The following is a 22,815-nucleotide window of genomic DNA, read 5'->3' as shown; positions in this document are numbered from 1 at the left end:
ACTTTTTTGTCGCTGTGTGGCACGCAATTAAGGCTCTCTCTTTACTTGAACTTCCTTGACCGAAAAAACAGGGGGGGGGGGGGGGGGGGAGGGGGATGCAAGAGGGTTCCTTTGCAAAAAATAAATAACATAAAAATTGTTGCTCAAAGCGTAAAAGTAAGTTACGGTAGCTCCATCTATCAGTGCCGGTCGCAAGCCGGCGCTCGCTGCCTCACAACATAACAGCCAGGAAAACGCGTGATTCTTATCAGCAGCACAATTTTCCAAAGGAGAAAACCCCTGAATATTTTGCTACCGCTGGGCCGCGAATTGATTTCTTGGCATTTAACTAACCTGTAATGCTGAAGTATCTTCGCATCGTATTATGACTGCTTCTCTATTCTGCTGCACTTAAGTGAAACCTTAAGAGTCGCTTGAGTAAATAAAAATTTTGTGATAATTTTTCCGCCCCTAACTTGGTTTACAGAGGGCTAAGATGTGCTCTTCTAAGCAGATTACCTCTAACGGAAAAATATATTGACGGGTACTTTGCATGGCAAGAAATAAAATTTCAGCAAAAGGCGGCAACCAGTCTTCGAGACGCACAGAAAACTCGGAACTACCCTGGCAAGTCGTACACATTAACCTTAAGGAATATAGCTGACCACTTTGCGATGGCGAACTGCGGTTTAAGGCGCACACTATTTCCTTCTCGAATTAATGTGTATTGTTCACTCTGACCTCGGTGGTTGAGACAGCTTGGACTAAATCATTCATTCTGTAATGTTTTGCCAGGAACCTTGACCTTCGTTTTATTTCGAATGCCTCCTTGTTCGGTCTCTGCTGCAAAAGGGGTCAATGAAATGTGACGGAGCTTAAGATTGAGTTAGTATTGTTACAGGGATAGCGATTGCTAACACGGCTTAGACTGCCCAATCGCAGCTCTCTGCTCGCAGCTCGGGACTCTTCGAAACGGTAAAAAACAAGTGAGGGTTAAATTGATAAGCAAGTTCAGTGATATAAACGCACAGGCCTTGAAGTGGTCTGTCGGAAATTGCTCTGACCGAGTCACTGATTTAAGTCGTCTCTACCACTGTTCCATAAGACCAGTGTACTCTAAAAACTTCAAAAGTGATCGAGACACTAATCGCAACTCCGTTAGGGGGCGTGAGACGTCGTCCATGGGAACGCTCAGTCCATTCAGGTTTTCCAGCAGTGTCTCATGCTCGGCACAAAAACGCGGGCACGCTAAAACGAAATGGCTCACATCACTCCCAACTTCATAGTGTATACACATAGGTACAATAGTACATGGGTGCTTTTCCCATCACGTGCCTGTTCAACGCCTTGAAGGTCACCTGGACGATGTTCCTATGGGTATCAACTGAACGCTTCCAGCGTCCTCCTCCTGCTCCACCACGATGAAGTGTTACAGGCTCGTACGACAGTGGCTCGTAGTGTCGGATGTAGCGGTTAAGGGCTCGCGCTGCGTCGGGTAAAATGGCCGAGGTAAGGTGAACACAAACAAATAAAGAAAACATGAGAAAAGCCTTCACTACAAGGCAAGCCGATGTACATAATGTGCACGCCATAATGTGCATTGCTCCTTACATATTGTAGCAGCAAATATTCGAGCCGCTGTTTTATTGACGAAGAGGCAATGCCAAACTCCTGACGTTTCCACTCGAGTGGATGCAGGGAGTAATTCACGCCACCGGGAATGTACAGCGATTAATGGCTCAGTGAGGGAAAAAATTTTGACTTTTCTCAAGAACGTGTTCGAAAGCAGAGACCGTGCGGACTCCAAAAGACGCACCTAGTTTGTCATTAATCTACGAAAGATACAGATGAAGGAAAATTAGTTTCTGCAAAGGATAAACGAAAGAAGGTCTAAAATATCTTATGTCTGTCGGTACCGAACCAGAATGTCCAGCAACATGAAATTGCGTCTCTTGTAGGCATGCTCGTGAAGGCCTCCCTCTAATGCACCGACCGCCGTGCCGGATTTTCTTGAGATTCTTCAACCGGCCGACAGGTTTGTGAAGAGAAATTAAATATCACTGTAAGGCGCTTACCTGAACACATGCTGTCGGCAATGTAGAGAAATGCGAAAAGTACAATTCGCATCGAATGCTGCCCCAGCATCACGCTCTTCTTCGTCTTCTTCTTCGTCCGAGAAAAAGCTGCACGTTCGAGAAGAAGAGGTTTTCGCAGTACTTGGAGAAGTTTAGGAATGCATGCATGACGAGGAAACATACACAAGAGGCCAAAAGAAACTACCACGGTACAGTTATTAATTTGTTAACTTGTGGTGGACGAGGGACACACACATACACAAGAACAATATCTCGCCATTCGAGCAGAAAGGTTGACTGGCGCTGAAACTGGTCGCTGGTGATATTTTGTGCGCAACACACACGCTTTAGAAGAAGCAGTCCTCTCGAGTAATGTACTCACGCATGCTGAGCAGGGTAGCAGATTTGTTTTGGCGAGTTTCACGCCAGGAAGCCATAGTCCTGAAGCTAAACATAGCGCTAATCCATGTAGGGAGTAGTGTGTAAGATTACAAAGACATTTGTGAATATACGGAAGAAGATTTAAACGAGACAAATCAAGCGCACTGAGGTCCCAGGGGTTCATACTAATTATCAGACGCCCACTGCAGGACTAAGGACGTCGTTCTCCTTCCCTTCGTTTCCTCGTTCCACCAAGTCCTCTCTGGACTGTTGTATGCACCTTGCCCTAGCACGGTGGAACCGGTTTTCTACAGTCCAGCTCCCTCACCAGAGGGAGAAGACTATAGCGGTATCACTATGCCGGCTTGAACTTGTGGTGTTTACGATTGGGTATTTCAGTAAAATTGGTTTTTGAGGGAAGGAAATGGCGCAGTACCTGTCTCACATACCTCGGTGGACACCTGAACCGCTCCGTAAGGGAAGGGAAGAACGTGGGAGTGAAAGAAGAAAGATGGGCCTTGGTGGTACAATAGCACATGGGTGCTTTTCCCATCACGTGCCTGTTCAGTGCCTTGAAGGTCACCTGGACGATGTTTCTATGGGTATCAACTGAACGCTTCCAGCGTCCTCCTCCTGCTCGACCACGATGAAGTGTTACAGGCTCGTACGACAGTGGCTCGTAGTGTCGGATGTAGCGGTTAAGGGCTCGCGCTGCATCGGGTAACATGGCCGAGATAAGGTGAACACAAACAAATAAAGAAAACATGAAATAGGCCTTCACTACAAGGCAAACAGATTTACATAATGTGCACGTCATAATGTGCATTGCTCCTTACGTACTGTAGCGGCAATTATTCGAGCGCACTGAGGTCCCAGGGGTTCATACTAATTATCAGACGCCCACTGCAGGACTAAGGACGCCGTTCTCCTTCCCTTCGTTTCCTCGCTCTACCAAGTCCTCGCTGGACTGTTGTGTGCACCTTGCCCTAGCACGGTGGAACCGGTTTTCTACAGTCCAGCTCCCTCACCAGAGGGAGAAGACTATAGCGGAATCACTATGCCGGCTTGAACTCGTGGTGCTTACGTTTGGGTCTTTCAGTAAAATTGGTTTTTGAGGGAAGGAAATGGCGCAGTATCTGTCTCACATACCTCGGTGGACACCTGAACCGCTCCGTAAGGGAAGGGAAGAAGGTGGGAGTGAAAGAAGAAAGATGGGCCTTGGTGGAGGCCTCCGGTAGATCGCAATAGCACTAGCTTGCGTCGGTTCCAAAGCTAAATACGTCATAAGCGACAGGGAAGCTGCAGTCCAAAATTTTAGTAAAGGGAGAGTCTCTCCCCTCGCTGCCAAAATTTTAAGACAAGCGACATTGAATAGAAAAATCAATATAATCTGGACCCCCGCGCACGAATATGTCCGTGGCAACAAGGCGGCCCACGAGGTGGCTCGAGATCTCTACAAGCGAGCTGCACAAGACGGGCCACCGCTCGCTGATCACGGGAGAGAAGGGCGACTAATCTCCTGTCAGGAAGTTACAGAATATTACAGACAACATCGCAGGTACTTTCCCCCGCCTAGCATAACACTCAACAATCAACAGGCGGTGGCGTGGAGGCGTCTACAAACAGATGTCTACCCACATTCAATTCTAAGGAAACATATCATTCCAGAAATAGAGGACGATAAATGCAAGAAGTGAGGAGCGAGAGGGTCCCTCGACCACATAATATGGGAGTGTAGCCAATCCCCAGGCAGGGCAAACAACATTAATAGTAGAGACGCCTGGGAGACTTTGCTCCGGAGCTCGGACCCTGAGCTCCAGCTCACCGCCGTCCGACTGGCTGAAGAGGCCGCCGGGATTCAAGAGATCCTGGCTAGCATCTGACGCGACTACCCCATGCGGCTGGATCTCTCCTGATCCTCCTCCCTCAACTGAGGGTATAGGACAGGGGAGGTCTGGATGAGGTAGTCTCATTCTGTTGGACATTAAAGGTTTTTCACTCACTCACTCGACCACCTGGGGATCTTTAACGTGCACTGACATCGCACAGCACACGGGCGCTTCTTGCGTTTCGCCACCATCGAAACGCGGCCTCCATGGTCGGGTTGGAACCCGGGTACTCCAGCTCGGTAGACGAGCGCCTTAACCACTGAGCCACCGTTACAGGTGCGTTGTGTTGGATGAAAAGAGTAACTCAATGGCTCAGTGAGAGTAAAATGTTATTCTCAGCTCGGAACACCGAGATATAGAATATTACAGTATTAGTATAATATATTAGTATATTAGTATTATATATTAGTATTAGTATATGACAGTAGTATTAGTATTCAAATTCCAGAATTTAAAAAGGCGTATAAACCGATGCACTATGGAAAAACAAATCTTGGCTGTAAGACATGCTTGCAGGCGGAACCGTAAGGTTCGAAGACGAAAATGGCTTCCCCACATACACCCTTCCGCGACTCCTTCCCCAGTTAAGGTAAAAAATTGCTGTTGGTGCAACTTTTTAACGTTAGCGAAGCATCGTACTTGGCCTGTGTTCTGCGTAGGAAAGGGGAACAGCATGCACTTGTAGTTTTCGGTGGTTCTGCGTCACGGGCCGCCAATGGCCGGCCACTTGCGCGCCGTAGCTCCACGACCAACGAGCGAACTTCCTGCGCGGAGATTTCCCAGGCAGCTCCTCCTCTCCATCGTCCCTGTCCGGGGCGCGCGGATGTGGGCTCAATGGACGGAACAGTCAGCGGGGCACGAGCCGTTCACTGCCGAGGCTTTCATAACATTCGTCCGAAATCGGGAGGCGACCAGCCCGGACGTAGCTGCTTCCGTATGAAACGACCAAGTCTGTTTCTCACCGCTCAGCCTGGCCAACTTTCAAGAGACACTCGTCGCACCCGGGAGACGGCTCAAGACAGACACACGGGAGCAGTGTGCCCGCGCGGCAGCCTAGACTTCACAATGCGAACAGACGGCGCATGAAGAGTTGACATGAATGTTCGCTGAAAGGGCCCGTTATATGTCGTCGAAGGAGGGCGCGTGTGAAAAAGGTGCTTCACCTTCTTGTTCACACTGTTCCGACAGCAACCCTCGTGCACGCGTTGCGCCGAGTTGTGCTCAAGCCAACGCTGTTAAGCGTTTGACTTCCGCTTTATTTTGCAGTCTACCGATGCTTGTCACGAAGCGGACAATGATCGCCTACAGTGAAGGGATAGACGGAAGGGTTCCTCCTTGACACGGTGCTCAAGCCGGCTGTGTGGACTCCAAGAGGCACTCCACGTACTACGCAACTTTGCACTTGACCCGGAACTGCACGCAGCAGTGAGTACATAGAACTTAAAACTAACGTCTCGGAATTAGCTGCAGTGCTGTGGCTAAAAGTAATGAGCACAAAAATCTTGACGGGGCCTTATTATTGCGCGTTGTCATTCGCCATCGTTTCTTGTGAACAAGTCGCTTAGATGTTAGAATATACAGAAAATTCTTACAGCCTCTTTAGCTATTATTGCAACAGAGGCCTCATGATAGGTAGTTCTTTCCTGGCTAAAAGAAAAAAGCTCGCAGCATGAAAAAGGACGTTGCTAAAATATAGCAACGACTAGGACATGCTCTCTTTGTTCCTTTCCCACTCACCGTTGTGGAAGAATTCTTTTGCATTTCTTTTCTTCTTCCTTGTGTCGGACACGACGACATATTAACTTTGACAACTGGGAAATGACCGCAATGCGCCATAAAATAAGAACCTTTTGGATTGTTTAACATTTAAGCTCACGAAGGGCTTTTTCTTTTCATATATCATTAGGGCCGATCTTCCTAGGCTATGAATTGTTGCGTACGGTTGCACCCTGTTTGACTACATTCGCCCTCATGTCAAGCCTCAGGCACCTGTCCGGCTACACAGGAAGCCTAAATCTGAAATTCATTTTCTTTAATAGTTACGCATATAATTTGTTGGTGAAGATGCAAAGTTCACATCAGCGAAGTGAGCACTGCAATTCTTGTGACCCACGCGATGAATGTCCATTTATCTGACGCCATGTTTTGCCTGTCTCTTCATCTTGCCGTAGCGAACACTTCTCAGCAGTAGAGGATTCGACGTCTTTCCTGGTACACCTCAAGAAATCATGGAAGCGTCCTGCGCGGGCGGTGCTTTCGTCATCGCCGTCGCCGTCGCAGGCACTGCGGGCAACACGCTCACAATAGCCGCGCTGCTACTGCGCATGCGCCGGGAGCACAGTGGCAACGCGTCGTCCGTGTTCATACTGAGCCTGTCGGTGGCCGACCTGTGCTTCTGCTCGCTCAACCTGCCCTTCGCCGCCTCCGGCTTGCTCCGGGGGGCCTGGGCCCACGGGCCGCTGCTGTGCCGTCTCGTGGCCGCCGGCCGCTACCTCAACGTCGGAGTCTCGCTGCTCTCCATCACTGCCATCGCCGTCAACAGGTGGGGATCGCAGGGAGCCAATGCGGTGGCGACCACGTTTCTCGGGGATGGCAGTGGGCCGCGTAGCAAAGTGCTAATGGTGCAACGGCAGCTGAGGATAGAACAGGCTAGACGCCACCGAATAGAAATCGACGCCGTAGGCGACCAAGCCACGCACCAGAGGCTTGGCTATGCCGGGGCGACGCAGCCAAGTTGTTATCGGGCGCAGCTGACCGCTACAAACATTATGGTTGCAGGCGCCTCTACATGTGCCTTTTTTTCCCCTTTTTGCTCATTACTTTCGGCTCCTTCTGACATTATACGTGGTGCACAACCCGGAGTGAAAGAATGGAAATTTTGGCAAGTTCATAATGAATTTACGATCGGGAAGGACGAGAAAAGAGGCAAGAAAAGCGCTAGGCTCGCAACTGAAGTTTATTGGAGCAAACAGATTATACACCCAAGCCAAGCATCGTCGGAACAAACAATACCGAAATGCTTACAGAAAATCACAAGTCATGAACACCCCTGAAAAATCCCTGATTTAGAAAGCTCTGCATTTCGCTGCAAGTTAACGCGATGGACGGATCGCTGACACACTCGTGATCTAGTCGAAACATAAGTCTTGCCACCATGTTTTCCCGGCTAATCTGCAATGAAAGAACAGCTAAAGGTCTCAAGCCGAAAGATATGGGTAACAAACTTCGCACCCCTTGCAATATTCAATCAGGTTGAATCCCCTACCATTTTCTAAAGGCCTCACAAGCTCTCATAATCGTGCATTAACTCACCTGCTAGTTTGGGCCACATACGCCCTTCCGCAAATAACGGCATTCGATAAACCCCATTCACTTTTCGAGGTACGCGCACATTCTTATGTTTCACTATACATGTGTCTCTTTTTGAAACACCATCCGTAGTTTTACTCTTCCCAATGTTAGAGGTTCTATAAAACTTCATACCTTCTAGCCATTTCTTCTAAATTACGCAGCGACCTATGTAAATAAGATAACACGACTTGTTTTTGGGCACTTCGCTGTCCAGACCTAGCCTGCTGCCGCAAATCCCCGCATTTAGGACACATGATTTCCCATAAGCAGTAAATTTAATATGAGAGTACAGCGCCTGTCCTGTCTCATTCCTAGTCCTCGTCGTTCACCCGGATAGATTCAGCATAACACTGAATGCCTACAAGCTTTGTCAAAAAATGTACGACCCAGGAGGTGTGCATCCAAGCCGTGTAAGGAGTCGTGTAAGAACTTTCTTGCTGTATACCCTTTACGCGGATCAGGTACGTTCTTGTGGTCCGGCCTTCGCTGTACAGCCGACTGTACGGACGAGCCGGAATCTGGTGGATGGTGGCCGCCACGTGGCTGGCACCGTGCCTGCTGCTGGCTCCGACGCTAGCCGGGACTTGGGGCCGCTTCGGGCCGGATTCTCGCAGCCCCGGATGCTCGGTCGTCGCATCGGGCGGCAGGTCGCCCAAGGCGTTTCTCTTCGTGGCCGCCTTCCTGGTGCCCTGCCTGGCGATCGTCTACTGCTACGCCGCCATCTTCAGACACGCACGAAAGGCTAGGTCAGCTGCTTCCGGCCAGCTTAGAACACAGGTTCTAATGGCCCCAAGACACTGATTGTACAGTCGCGGGTAAAAAAGATTAGCACACATGACGGAACACCACAGCGCCGGAATGACAACGCGTGGCGCTACGGGTGGCGAAGAGGCTGATAACGAGAGTACCGGGCTGTTCCCATTCCACAGTATTAGGGGGGTTCAGTGGACTGCCACGGACCAGCAAAATTACTGGCTAAAAGCAGCGCTATCATCTATTGTTCCAGCGAGCTCCTTTTGACAAACCATCGCGGACAAAAAAAAAACAGTAATAAAAAGAAGCCATCTTTGCTTGATAACCGAGCCAAAATAAATGCCGCATGCACAGTCACGTAGGATCGGCCCTTCAACGCTCGGGCGGTGCACGCTTGATAAAGCTTATTTCCTGCCGTCCCCCCCCCCCCCCCCCCCCTATGCCGCAAAACATGGAAACGGCCCGTTAGACAGGTCCGCGTACCGCAGCGCCGCGTGGTGAGATATACGAATTCTGATCGCCAGTGATCTGTGCTAATATTTTTTGCTCGCGACTGTACGTTTATAGTACTGGAAATGTTCGAATGAATCTCACCTCAAGCGTGCGTTGCTAAGAAACTTTGCTGCAACGTTGCAATGACAATGACCTTGGGAATGATTGCAGAAACCCAGCGAAGATTTTGTGCGCAAGAACTTTAAACTGGTTTGCATTTTTGCCAGTAATTTCTAACGCGAGAGCGTTAGCAGCCTATGTCGAGACAAGCCGGCGGCGTTGTTCACTGTGAGCGAAAAATCCACGAAAAATTTCCCAGAGAAGCAGAAAAGGCAGGGCTGCCTTGGTCACGTCACCTTGTGGCGTCATCTCAACCTGCGCCCCGGATTGGGTCTCACAAGTGGGTCTCAAATTGCATCTCACAAGCCCCACCAGTGGCAGCACCTGCCATCGCAGGGCAGTGGCGCATCGCTTAGCTGCTGCAAAGCGCAGCTTATTTTTTTTTTTACCTTTGGCAAGGTATAGCCATACTGACGAATTGCATTGACTGAAAGGAGTGAGGGTGGTGCAACTTGCCGAAGCTTTACGTGGGTAGGAGGGACCGATCAAGTTCGACCACCTGGTGTCCTTGACTCCGCGGAGGGATCGTGCAGCTTGTGGGCCCATTTGCATTTCGCTTGCATTGCAGTGCGGTCGCTGCATATCTCCAGACCTCGGGTTTAGAAGCGGAGAGCTGTGAGTCACCGCAGCGAGTCAAAAAGTGTCAGAGACGTGAGCCACCGGCTCGCATTACGCTTTGACCTGGTTGATGGAGCGCAGCGCGTTATCAAAGCGTCAGAACATCGCAGCTCTAGTGTTATTTATGACGATGAACCACGGAATACGTCGTGATTACTGAAGGTCTCGGTTTGATTGCCAGCGACAGATTGCTCTGCCGAAAGAGGCAACAGTTTCTCGGGCAGGATCTCAATGTTGGTTTGGTTCGTTTATTGGGGTTTAACGTCCCAAAGCAACTCAGGCTATGAGAGACGCCGTAGTGAAGGGCTCCGGAAATTTCGACCACCTGGGGTTCTTTAACGTGCACTCACATCGCACAGCACACGGGCCTCTAGAATTTCGCCTTCATCGAAATTCAGCCGCCGCGGCCGGGATCGAAGGATCTCAATGTGAATGTCCTGTACACTGCTCGAGGAATAATGCTACATGCAGTGCACACGTCCTTAGTTCTCTGGTGCCCCTGCAACGCGGTGAGCGCTCAAATGTTGCACCTTTAATGCGCAACCACTCACGCTGCTTTCACAGGCTTCAGCTGGAGGCCCATGGTGAAGCCGCCAGCCGACGGCGGGACGAGTGGCGGATCACACGCATGGTTCTTGTCATTTTCCTGTCCTTCCTAGCCTGCTACCTACCCATCACTATAGTAAAGGTGAGACTGTTAGGCCTTTTGACCGGAGACCGGTTTGTTGAGATGGCAGCGGATAACGAAAGCAGTAATAGTCTGCGTTAAAGTGAAGCTAACCTAGACCAGTGATATTTAAAGAGAAGCCAGGAACTAAATTAAGCCATATGCTCTGGAGATTAAGGCTCTAAGAACAGATTCCGTAGAGCTTTCGTTCTGTTGTAAAGTGCCTGCAGGGAAGACATTTACTGGGAAAGCGACTGGAGGATGGTGCATTCATTTTCCTGCTTCTTCTGGGGCCTGTGAAGAGGTAGTGAAGAACGCTTCGAAGTAGTTGCGGTCTCCTTATGGGCAACGTTTGGCGTGGTAAAGGGTTTCTTGTTTCCCCTGCGGATTTATTGAATTTCCTACGCCCTCGAGGCGGGGACCCTATGAACGTTTCCCGAGCAAATTTTCTCGCCTTTCCTCCGCTTGAAACTTGCACTTGGATCCCCTCCTTAACGAGAGCCGATGCATGTAAGGAAGCTCTTGTACTACAGCCCCATGCGCTTCACGACGCCTGTCATCGAAACTGCAATCGCAGGGGAGCTGCAGGTGCCCATATTGATCGCGGCATCCACCCTGAGTAGTGTCATAGCGACGCGCACGTTGCAGGTGGTGGACGCCGAGGTGCGGCACCCCTCTGCGCACCTGGGCAGCCAGCTGCTCCTCTACCTCAGCGCCTGCATCAACCCTGTCATCTACGGCGTCACTAATCGCCAGTACCGTCGAGCGTACGCGCAGCTGCTAGGGTCCGTAGCTGCACTGTGCTGTTCGCCCAAACCTTTCCAAGCGGAGCAGGCTGACGGCAAGCCGCGGGACTCTCAGCAGACCAGCCTGTGACTGTTTTCTTGGCGATTATACTCAAAGATGAATACAGTGTGCGCAAATACTTTGTATGAAAACAAAAATACTTTCGGGGGGTGTAAATGAGAAACGGCCGTAAGCAGCTGAACACAGCAAGGCAAGCACAGCGCAAGGACAACATTGCGCGAGTGGTACTGGTAGCATGACAGGCTACAGATTATGTTTTCTATTGAAAGGGCGGAGCAATGCGTTGTATATAGGAGCAGGGGTTATCTGGACGGTAAGGAATACTCGAGTTTTATTTTGCTTCACAGTTAACCTCGGTCGCGATGGAGGTTACATTTATGAACTTAAGCGGCTTCCATACACGCGACTCTACATTATACTCATTGCTTTGTGCCAAGTGTGACGGGGTAGCGATCTTGACTGCTGTTTTCAAGAGGCTTTAGCTATTTCAGGAGATTTACATGAGGTGACTTTTCAGCTATGCCTCTGAAACAGGCTGTCGTCGGTCGTAATTTAAGAACTGCACGTTTCAAACGCTGCGGGGTCATCAAAGAGCCCGTATTCCTTACTGCAGATTCCGGTCTTAGTGCGAAAGCAGCGATACTGAATCTCGCTCGCTCGCCGCCCAAGAAGCAACGCCCACCAACCTCAACCGGTCACACGGTCTTCGCCCAATAGAAGCAGCGGAACAACGGAGGCCCTCCAGGAGCACCACACTGTACTGCCCACCCACCCAGCTCGGCCAGCATTCGTGAGGCTTCGGCTCAGAGCAAGGGCCGGTGTAAAACCGTCTACTTTCGCAGAATTGTCGCGTCAGACTCCTGATCGTACAGTATTTTTTTTTTAATTCGTGAGAAAAGCAGGGAAATTTGTAAGCAGCTGCTAATAACTCCCACCGTATGCATGCTAACGTGTATTGTTAAGCATTCTTCGAAGCGTGAAGCTTCAAAATTGACAGAGGAATCTCGTCAAGTCTAATGTGTCCCGTAAAAGCGGGACTTTAATTGTTGCTATAACACAGGAACGTAGGATACGTGCTTTGATATTTACGGCGACTGTCGCATTCTGGTCATGAGAATCCTCTGCAGAGGCATATGGCATCACTGCTTCATTAGCCGGTATTTAATATATTACATGACTACACGCGCCTCTTCCTAGAAGCTTTGCTGGACTAAGTCTTCTATGCTATCGTAATTTAGAAAGGATTGTATATATCGAGTCACCGAAGCTAAACCAGCACTTCAAAAATCAAAAGCAATGAACACAGAGCTCGCAGACTTTCGGCCTGACCCACGGTGCAGAAGCGGCAGCTGCACCGTCTCCGTCCTCATGAGTGCATCTACTGTCAAGACCACCTGGTCACACCACCACACATCGTGCAAACTTCAGTGTTCACGACGGACTACTCGAAGCCGACCACACACTGATTACTAGGACCGGTCATAAAAATGACGGGCAGTGCTAAGCTTCGCTGTTTAGCGCTGAAATTCCTGGCGAGATCCGGTTTCGGCAGCGTTGTGCTGCTCCTTTAATTGCTTTCTTTCTTGCATATCGCGGAGTATCTACAGTAAAGACAGATGCGCTATGCTGCGAAAACTGCGTACACCAAAGATAACGGACATTTAAGAACTTGGTTTGTGTCTTAATTGCTTTTCACAGCGCGCAAAGATGAGGAGCACAAAAGGTAACGGACATTTTAGAACTTGGTTTGTGTCTGAATTGCTCTTCACAGCGCGCAACTACAGCTTAGTGGTCGCTAAAGTGGGTACTTACAACCTGCATGTCTCATACAACGCTGTGAGTATTCGAATCGGCGATCCGGAGCGGCTATATCCATCGCTGTCTAATCAGAACTGAGGATCCGAATGAAAATCGGCCATGGATACAAGCTCTTCGGTTGCGCGGAACAAGAAACGCTATGGGCGCGATAACTAATGCGCCAGAACGCGGTCGCGTGCACTTGGTAGCTAAAGTGTTTCTTGTTGTTTCGTTCCGTTCCGCGCCGTCAGGTGGCGCTGCATGGCGCCTTTCTTTTTAGGGTCAGGAGCGTCAGGAGCGTTCCCTCCGAAGGAACGCTTCGTCGAGGCGCCCTACCTTTTTTGCGCATTGTGTTTGGAAGCAGGTGAAAGTTGACGAAGATGACGACAGCGTGAAAGGTTGGCAGTTTACTGAGGAGGAGAAGACGAAGAAGAAGGCTGGCAGCTAAACACGCCAGTAACCTCCCCCGCAGTGGGTACGCGCCATTATCTAGAGGACAACAACAACAACAACAACCTCGTGGAGGGTTGCCGGTTCTCGACGCATGTCCGGTGCGGGCCCGCAGGACAGCAGAAGGAGCCCTGGACTGAGGACCCCACCACGAGGAGCACTCTCCCAATCACCCTTTTTAAAAAAAAATTTGCACAGAAACTTAGAACTATTCACGTGTAGAAATGAGATAGCATTACTGTCCCTGGCTGCATTGACACCCACCCACAAACACACCACTCACACATACGCCCACGTGTATGACCCCACCCGGAACGCTGTACGAAGAACGGTTGCATCAGAATTTTGATACGAAAGTCTGGGAAGGCATGCAGTTGAAGGTGGATATGTCGTCGGTTCGAACCCCTGTCACAAGCTAGCCTCCAACTTGAGTAGCACACGATGAAAGCTATAAGAAACAGAAATCGCATGACACCACTCGGAACGCTGTACAAAAAACGGTTGCATCACAGTTTTGTTACGAATGTCATGCACAGATTCGATGTTCTGGTACACCTTGCAGTCATCGGCGAAGAACCGATACTGTACATAGGAATCCAAGGACGGGTCATTTAAATAAATAAGGAAAAAAAACGGGTCAAAGGAGAGAACCTTGTGGTTCTGTCCGTTTTGGTACTATATTATGCCGGTTCCACTGAGTGCATATGCCGGTCAAAAATGCCTGCCCTTCATTTGTTCTGAAGAGGACCCTAATTTCACGGGGAAGTGCCGCACAAATATTTTATGTAAATAAATAAATAAATAAATAAATAAATAAATAAATAAATAAATAAATAAATAAATAAATAAATAAATAATGGCTAAAGAATGCTGTAAATTGTGCTGCACTTGGCCGTGAAATTAGGACTCTTTTCAGAACAAATGGAGGGCAGGCATTCAAACCATTCAAAATTCTGCACGTACATCCCTATTCCCATTTTTTTGGTGACCCGTCTCATAGCAACCAATTTGATCTTAATTTTAATCACGCAATCCTTACTCCTCTATTATTTGAAAAAAGTTTCTGAAGATCTGTACATCGCCGACTGCATCTTGGCCAATCCCTCGCAGTGGGCACGCGCCGTTTACTCCTTGAGGACAACGACAACAACAACAACAATTCCCGAGTGCAATCGAAGAAGAAGAGGCAAGGATCACGGGTCTCAGCGGCAGCGTTAGGCCAGCTCACTTAGAACGGGCTCCGAGATGGCAGACGCAGCTTCCGAACCCTCGAAAGAACCCGAGACAGGCGTCACCCAGACTTCCGTTTCGAGAGGGTCACAAGGCGGCAAGCAGAAGTCTCGCCACTCGAAGAAAAGAAGCAAGAGGTCCAGGGAAAACTCTGGAATGCGTAGCGGGAAGGAAGAGTCCGAGGTGAAAAGCAGCACGGATGCCTCACCGGGCTCATCTCTCCTCAAGCGCCCGCCGAAGGAAGTGTCCAAAAAAACCTTGGACAAGGAGGATGCCACTGTCCGACCGAGCCAATCAGATACCAGCGGTGCTGCAATGATCGACGAGAAGCGCGACGGTGCGGCTGACGGAGCCGTGGCTTCGACGGCAGCAGCAAGCGACGCAACGGCGTCTGCGAGCCGGCAGCAACACGTGGTACAGGAGCCCAAAGAACTCAAGAAAGAAAAGGTAAGAATCTGCAGGTCACGTCCTCCACTCTATGAAACGGCCGTCCTTTCACCATCTATCGAGCAATTTATTGAAAAAACGTTCTTCATGAGGGCCTTACGGAGGTCCGGAGAAAACACAGCGATAGTTATTCAGCGCACCCCCTCATCTGGCAGCCACAAGAGCTGTCCCTGTGAGGCTGAAATAGGTGGTTCTTCCTCGATCACATGACCGCGCAGCGACGACTGTCGAGAATGTTCACCCAAGCCTAGCCCCATAATCTCATATCCAAGCAGTGCAACGCGGCAATGTTCAGTGAGTCACATCGTGTACCGCCGATGGTGCCCTCCATAAAGTCATCGTTGTAAAAAAAGGGTGAGCGACAGGACGCCGAGAATTCGCAGACATTTACACCTTATAATTTGCAATACTTAATTGCCACTGCCTTCGGTGGGCATAAGTGTTTTACTGCGATAACAGTACCAGTTGAACTAAGCGAAAATTCCGGTTTTGTCTCAATAAAATGTCGGTAACTTAAGTCTCCGCCACTATCGACCCACCTTTTCACACCACCCCCGTTCACCTTCACCCAATCTAATCCTTCAGAAGCTCACCTACTTCCACTCTTCGCTAGAAGCCCATGCAGCAGAGCAACGAGACGCCGAAACTGAATTCAAGGACACAGTGGAGAGCTGCCCTCTAAACACCTCCCCACCCCAAGGGGCACTCAGGCTATGTCCGTTGAAAAGTGTATGAAATGCGCCTCCAGGAATTCCAATGGGCTTTATGGCGCTTTCGAACTGTATCGTTTACGCCGAGAAGCTAACAAGGGAGCTTAACAGCACAATAATTTATCGGAGCAACACGTGCGAATCCAGCTATACCTTCTGTTTGACTCCTGTGTGTTTTCGGCACACACAGTGATAGGTTTCGTCTAACAAGTGAGTTTGCTTCGAAAAACTTGCTGCCATTTGTGGAAAATTTCTCATAGGCTGAAAATTTTTATTTTTCACTTTCCATAGTTTGCTTCACAGCCTTAGCCCAGATTTTGCATCAAATGACTCAACTTCTTCTGCGGGATTTTGAACATTTTGCGTATCTGTCAATAAGTCAAGGCGCCACTCTGACCCTCAGCCAATACTTTTGAGAAGAAAATATTGCATTCTTGCAGAAGACTCTCTGCTTTATTTAGTTTAGCTCCAGAGTGGAAATGTACCTTTTCTATTTATTTCTCCAGGATTGGATGTCCCGCTTCTTCCCGTTCACAGCCGACGCGGGCAAGACGACCGTTCTGCTAGCGGGCCTGATCGCTGTGTTTGTCGTCATACACCTCGGACCTCATGCCCCTCTCGAGAAGGCCTACGTTACATGTGCGACCGACGGCTGCGCCCTGTACGCGCAGAGGCTGGCTGAGTCGCTTAACGCGTCGGCCGCTGACCCCTGCCAGAACTTCACGCTTTTCGTGTGCGACGGCTGGCGCCGCAACAACGCCTACAGCGTGCGCCAGAATCTAACTGTGGCCGCACTGTGGGCGCTGTCCCAACTGGCGCACAGAGTCCACCCACCGAGAAAGGGTCAGACGGATGCCCAGAGAGGCGCCGCTTTCTACCGGAGCTGCGACGCGGTGCTCAGGAACGACCGGGACGAATTGCCGGTCGTGAGGAAGCTGCTCGCCGAGGCAAAGATAGAATGGCCACGACGCCCTGAGAAGCCGGATGTGTTGCACACGCTTTTCTACACGTCTGTAAGGCTTGGCTGGAGTCCGTTTTTTAACATCGAGATCGATACGACGACGAGCTACGCAACCGAGGTCTTCTTGATGCCCTTCGAAGACTTCCAGCTAGTCGAGAGCAAGTACGTCTCCATGAAGAAATCGGCGGTCGCCGAGAGGCGCAGGTATTTCGACATCCTGTGCGATGAGTTCGGGGCATCGCAGGCTGACCAGACGGTGGTGAACTTCGAGGAAGTCGAGGACGTCACGCAGCGAATGCTCGTCCCGCTTCTGGAATCTTTCCCCAAAGAGCGGAAAGCGGAGACCATCAGCACCGCATGGCTGCACCGACCGGGAGCCCAGCCGAGTAAGGAGCGCTGGGAATCGACGCTCGCCTCCTACGGCGTGGCCAACCAGACGGTCATTTACGAGACGGAGGTGCTGCCGTTTGTGACGCAGTTTTTCGGCCTCTGGGAACGATACGGTGAGGCCATGACCGAGGTCCTCGTGTCCTGGTGCACTGTACAAGTTGCCGCGTTGTACACAAACCAGAGGCTCATCGCCAACTACTACGGCAGCCGCGACGCGGCGCTCTTTCACCAAGGCGCATTCTGCCTCAGCAAGGCCTACCTCGTCGCGGGATTCTCGGTATTTGACCCTGAGAGCAGCGGACACGTGGGCTCGTACACGGGCGATAAGGTCGCTAACATCGCGTTCTTCGTTCGCCGCTCTTTTCTCCGGAGGCTGGAGGGGTGGAAATACTTCGAGCCGCAGAGAGCTGTCCTGGCAGATTGGGATTCGCTGTCCGTCGTGTTCAGCGCTGCCGGCGGCGCAAAGGTGGTCACGGACAACCGTTCCTACCCGGACATGGGCGACTCACTTGCGGAGAACTGGAGAGACGCGGCAGTACCGCTCCGCGTCATGAGACAGGACGCGGGGTACGTCGCGCTAAAGTCTTCGGAGTACCATGTTGTGCTCAAGAACGACATCATCTTGCTGCCATTCGCCACCGCCTTTCCGCAGTACCACCCAAACGCCACGGAGGCGGTCAACTACGCTGGCGTCGGCAAGGAAGTGGCGTTAGCACTGAGCCAGTCGTTTCTCGATACCTACATGCTTTTCGAGCCCGCCAAAACTGCCATAGAGACAGTGTCCTCTTGCATGGGCACCCATTACGGAGCTTCTCTCTCCAACAACCTTGAAGCCCTGGCCCTTGGTGCTGTCTTTGACACCTACACGAATATCACCGGCAACGAAGAGATCAGGCTAGTTGGGCTCGAGAAATACTCGGCGTCCCAGATTTTCTTTATTGCATCATGCTACGCTAAGTGCGCTGGGAAATTCAGCAGGCAGTTCGAAGACTGCAATGGCGCCCTGAGGCATTTCGAGGCCTTCTCTCGTGCCTTCGGGTGCCCACGGAACTCGCATATGAACTCTGCGCGTCGCTGCCATCTTTTCTAAACGCAGGTCTGCAGATTTTTCATCGCTTGCAAAACTGTGAAGAGCGACGCAGTAATTGTGTTGCCACGTGTGACAATTTTGTTCCGTTTAACGACTTGTTCAGATGGCCAACTCAAGAGCCCGAGATCCAAAGGGAACGTTTTTCTTGTGGCGTGCAGGAAGTGTGCCATCCTTACGGGTACTCAAAATTTAGTGCATTCACTGCCCCGGCATCGGCAGGCCAGCTTCGTATCAGAGAAGCGATTTTGAGTTTTGGACATGTTAAGTTGAATTGTTAACGGACCAATGTTTTGCTTAAAGCGTTATTTGAATATTTTTCCCAAACAAAACTTTTTGCTATCGCCATCTTTGCTACTTATACTTCCTGTATTAGATGGCAGCATCAAAAGACGCTCATTTTATTTTTATGACAGCATTCAACTATACCCTTTCCATAAATTAAGAATTAACCACACGTGGGCTAATCGTGTCTTTCTGCCTAATTACCTGTCTTGAAGATTGGTAGTTGAAACTAATTTCCCTTCCAGGAAAAATAATCTTACCATTCCCCTGAGAAATTCACTAGTCTGACCATGTTTGCGCAGATTACAAGAAGGCGTCTGTAGGCACAATGATTGGCTGGAAAAATGTGGCCTTCCGATCTTCTGATCTTTGGGATTTCAAAAGACCCGCCTAAATGAAATTGATCGGCCGTCTGGTTAAAGGGAACCCGAAAGAAACCGAAAACCGCAGCCAAACCTTCTATTCTGAGTGCGTTTCACCGTCTCAAGAAAACTGCGAGCCCCGCTGCTAGTATTAGAGTTTTCTCCACAAGGAATCGTCTTGGTCGTATGTGGAACTTATGTTCGGCAGCAATCTTCGGCGGGTCACTCTGCGTCCTACATAAAATTAGAGACCTTCTGAAGTGGCAATTATACCCTGATTCAATCACATCTTAATTATTGTTTACTTGTTTGGGGATCTACAACGAAAACTAACCTCACGAGGCTGATAAAGTTACAGAAAAAAGAAATACCATATGTCGAAAACTTTGCTGGCAATGATCATACAGGTTTGTACTTCTCAAAGCATTCAATCCTAAAAGTGAACGAATTGTTTGAGTTGAAATTGCTTTCTTATGTCTTTAACGATTTCAAATTTCATCCCACTAAATATGTTCAATTTCACTCAAGTAGTGACGCACCTTATAAATTAAGGCACGTCAGTGATAGAGTGCCACTCGTAAGGACTAACTATGGAACCGAAATGCTGGCATATTTAATTCCCAATCTTCTAAATAGGCCATGGAAATTATTCAGAAATCTGTTCCCCAGAACTCATTCAAAAAGAATGCTATAGCTAACGTCCTTTCTTGTTCGAATGATTAAAGGGTTGTTTACACAAATTCTTGATGTACCTGTTGTTCCGCTAACTCTGCGAATTCTCTTGTATTTCTTATTCTAATATGCTCGCAAATATCTAGTGTATAATTACGTCAAATGTTGCAAAAGTATTCACCTTCCTCCTACTTTCTACCTTGTATAAATGTGTTTTTTGTGTAATGAAAGTCTAGGAAGTTCTTGCTTCATTTGTACTGAACATTGTGTCGGGTGCCAGCGCCCCGTCAGGCACAGTACACCTGCCTTTTGCCCTTGTATCCGAGACGTTGTCTGAAATAAAAGAACATCCGTCCGTCCACCCACCCACCCACCCACCCACCCACCCACCCACCCACCCACCCACCCACCCACCCACCCACCCACCCACCCACCCACCCACCCACCCACCCACCCTCTGAAATTACAGGGTTCTGCACACAATGCTCACATTTCTTGCGTTCAGCTTGCTTGTTTCTTTCATATAACAGCAGACATTACGCGATAACAACGCAAAAAACTGAGAACTAAATGGCGAAAGACGCGACTTTTTTACATTGAAATACACAGCAGACACCCGACTTCCGGAACAAGCCGTCCAACTTCCGGTGGCTTCACGCGCGCTCGTCTCGGAAAGCGGGAATGCGGCATCCAGCCACCTAGTGGAGATCAGTGGTCCATCCGTCCGTCCGTCCGTCCGCCCGCCCACCCACCCATATACCCCTTTACCATGCCATTTCCATATGACTCTAGAAGGTATACATGGGACTTCAGCTCCACGCCAACAGTCGTGAGGCCGGAACCTCTTGTACCTACACCATTCCATGACATGCTTGAACCCCGAACCCATTTTACTGCTTCTGGACGGCCAGTCGGAACATCCCATTTCGGAACAACCATTTCGGGACATCCCTGCTGGGACTCATCTGCCTACTTCACGGGGCGTTGGGATTCTTTTTTTTTTTGACGGCACTGTGTGCCTTCTCTTCTCCAGTGCTCAGTGATTGCCTAGGATGGGACACCTGATGCAAGGAACTAGTCTTCCGTAAGAAGCACCTGCCTCAAGAATCCACACTCCTTTACAAGCCCCCAGTCGGTTCCAAGATCTCAACCTCCATCACCCTCTCAGTCAGCATCCCGACAACCTCCTGCCGGCTTGGCAGTTGCACTAGACAGTAACTGCTAGATTTCTTGACAAATAGACGATACTGATTACGAACCTGCATGATGGAAACGAACGGATGAGTGGTCTGCGTGGAAGCACAGCCACCGAGCCCGCAGAGTGGCGGCGATGGTCGGTGTTATTTTACATCCAGAATTTTTTTACTGTAGCGATGAGGCTACCCGAGTTGGTGGAGGGTGGAGCAGATATTCAGGTAGGGGCGCTGTCGGACAATATCTCTTGTCTCCAGGTGGATTCCAGGTCAGGATGCTGTTGTCATTGCAGTTGAGTATATGGGGCGGCGTCTTAGCGGGGCAGAAGGTCAACAGAGCAGGGAACATCTCATTGGCAAAGATGACAAACGCCTCCGTGGTGAAAACGAACGGATTAGTGGCCTGAGCGGAAGCAAAGCTTCCGAGCACACCCATGAATGCCATGAATGTCAAATTGCCCTTCATGATCTGAGAGAACCTGACAATGCGCCCCACCTTATTCTTATTCGTCTAGTTATGTCGTTCTCGTGACCCGGATAGCACAGTACACGGGCCTCTAGCACTTCGCCTCCATCGAAATTCGGCCGCCCCGGCTGAAGAAAAAAGAGGGGCCCGTTATGACATACATGACGGAAGCCAACAGTCACCAAACGAAAGGAGCATAGGATCAAAACCAACGAGCAAAAAACAAAAAACTAAAAGAAGTGTTCCTTATGCTCCTTGGTTTTGGTGACTGTCGGCTTCCGTCATTTAAACTCTGTGGGAGGTCCATTGAAGCTTTACTAATTCCAGAGGAATACACTGTGGGTATCGATAACTACCCGCGTAGAGAGAGACCAGTTGCGGGCTTAGTTAAGATAAGCGAAGGCGCTCTCACGAAAGCGGAATCTTTGTACTTCGCCCAAAAGTTTCCGACACTGAAGGAAAGTTTCCTGTCGGCCGCAGCAGAAATACACACGGACGTGACATAAATTCCTATGGTTGTCGTTAGAGCGGAAGACGAGGTTGCCACCGTGAGTAGCCTGACGAGCTTTTGATGGAAGTCGGGCTGTCGGGATTCGCTCCGCTGTTCCGAGGGCGACGGCAGCTGCTTCCCGCAGGAGAAGCAGCGTGAAGGCTGCGAGATGTCGAGCACGCTGTGCCTAGCCAGAAGAAATACAGGCTCATCCTCAGCATGGCAGGAAGCCACGACGAGGGGGCAGACCTCTTTGTTGGCGCGTCTTCCACACTGCGTCTGCAGCTCTCCCCCGTAGCGTGCTAATGCTCGTTGCTTTCAGTGAGCAATGCACAACCTCGTGGCATCTTCGCAGTGTCATGCATCGGATGAAACCCGCGTATCGCGGACATTTTAAAACCTCGCGTGGCCTACGCATGCAGCCTTGTTGCCCTTGATGATCGACGACAATCGCCTCCGACTGCAATTCGTTCAACTTTTGACATCTTCGGGTCCAGCCTTTATATAACATTCGCCTCTTCCGTGATAAACTTCAAATCAACCGACTGACCCCCCGAGTCGAGGTGGCATTGAATTCAAGAAGGCTCCAAGTGAGCATCCTGTACTCCGACAGCTTGCCGCCTCTCCTGCTGCTCACAGCCGCAGCGCAGGTAATCTGTCCAATATTGCAAATGGATGGTTTCACTCTGGTCCTTTGTAGGGCCGGCCTTTTCCCATACGTTTCCAATATTGGGCTAGTTACCTGTGCTTCTCGGGATATCATGGTTCTTCCACCACAAGCACGGCTTCTTGTCCTCACAATACCCCTCTCACTGATCGTCATGCGACAACGCCCAAACCACTCTATGCCACTTCACGTGGGAAAGCCCAATTCGCAGCCAGCGACCAACTAAACCTACATGTAATCCCACTAACTCCTCGCGGAAATCTGCGCTGGCCAGCTCTGGCCTGGGCTATCAGCAACGACTCACTGCGCGGGCCGACAGAAAAACAGCTTTCGTAGCCCTTGAAGGCGAATCCCACCCACTAGGACCGGTCTTCCACCTCCACCTTCAGCTTAAATGACCAGCGGCTCAGCCGCTTAAGGAAGAGTAACGTAGGCAAGTTTGCCTACACTGCCGGTGCTCAACTCTATTTGGTCGC

General features: G+C 50.0%; 2 protein-coding genes across 2 annotated transcripts in view; one reads left to right on the top strand and one right to left on the bottom strand.

Moving 5' to 3' along the window:
- Positions 1–2,064, bottom strand: part of LOC149339840 (disintegrin and metalloproteinase domain-containing protein 10-like) — a 32,124-nt gene extending 30,060 nt beyond the window's left edge. Inside the window, exons 1-2 of the mRNA XM_089551005.1 lie at positions 2,055–2,064; positions 1,315–1,465 (exon numbers count right to left, since the gene is read on the bottom strand). Of these exons, the coding sequence (XP_089407131.1) occupies positions 1,315–1,465; positions 2,055–2,064 (161 nt within the window). The remainder of the gene's footprint in view (positions 1–1,314; positions 1,466–2,054) is intronic.
- Positions 2,065–6,535: 4,471 nt separating this feature from the next.
- On the top strand, positions 6,536–11,201 carry LOC149339839 (G protein-coupled receptor moody-like). The gene is made up of 4 exons (XM_089550586.1): positions 6,536–6,866; positions 8,137–8,421; positions 10,223–10,346; positions 10,974–11,201. Exons 1-4 carry the CDS (start codon positions 6,553–6,555, stop codon positions 11,199–11,201), a joined length of 951 nt encoding a protein of 316 aa, XP_089406712.1. The 5' UTR covers positions 6,536–6,552.
- Positions 11,202–22,815: the final 11,614 nt, after the last annotated feature.

The sequence above is a fragment of the Amblyomma mixtum genome, chromosome 6 (genome assembly GCF_055824585.1).
Source record: "Amblyomma mixtum isolate Tamu chromosome 6, ASM5582458v1, whole genome shotgun sequence".
NCBI lineage: Eukaryota > Metazoa > Arthropoda > Arachnida > Ixodida > Ixodidae > Amblyomma > Amblyomma mixtum.
Note: the sequence above shows the minus strand (reverse complement) of the source record. Positions and strands in the feature narration are given on the sequence as shown.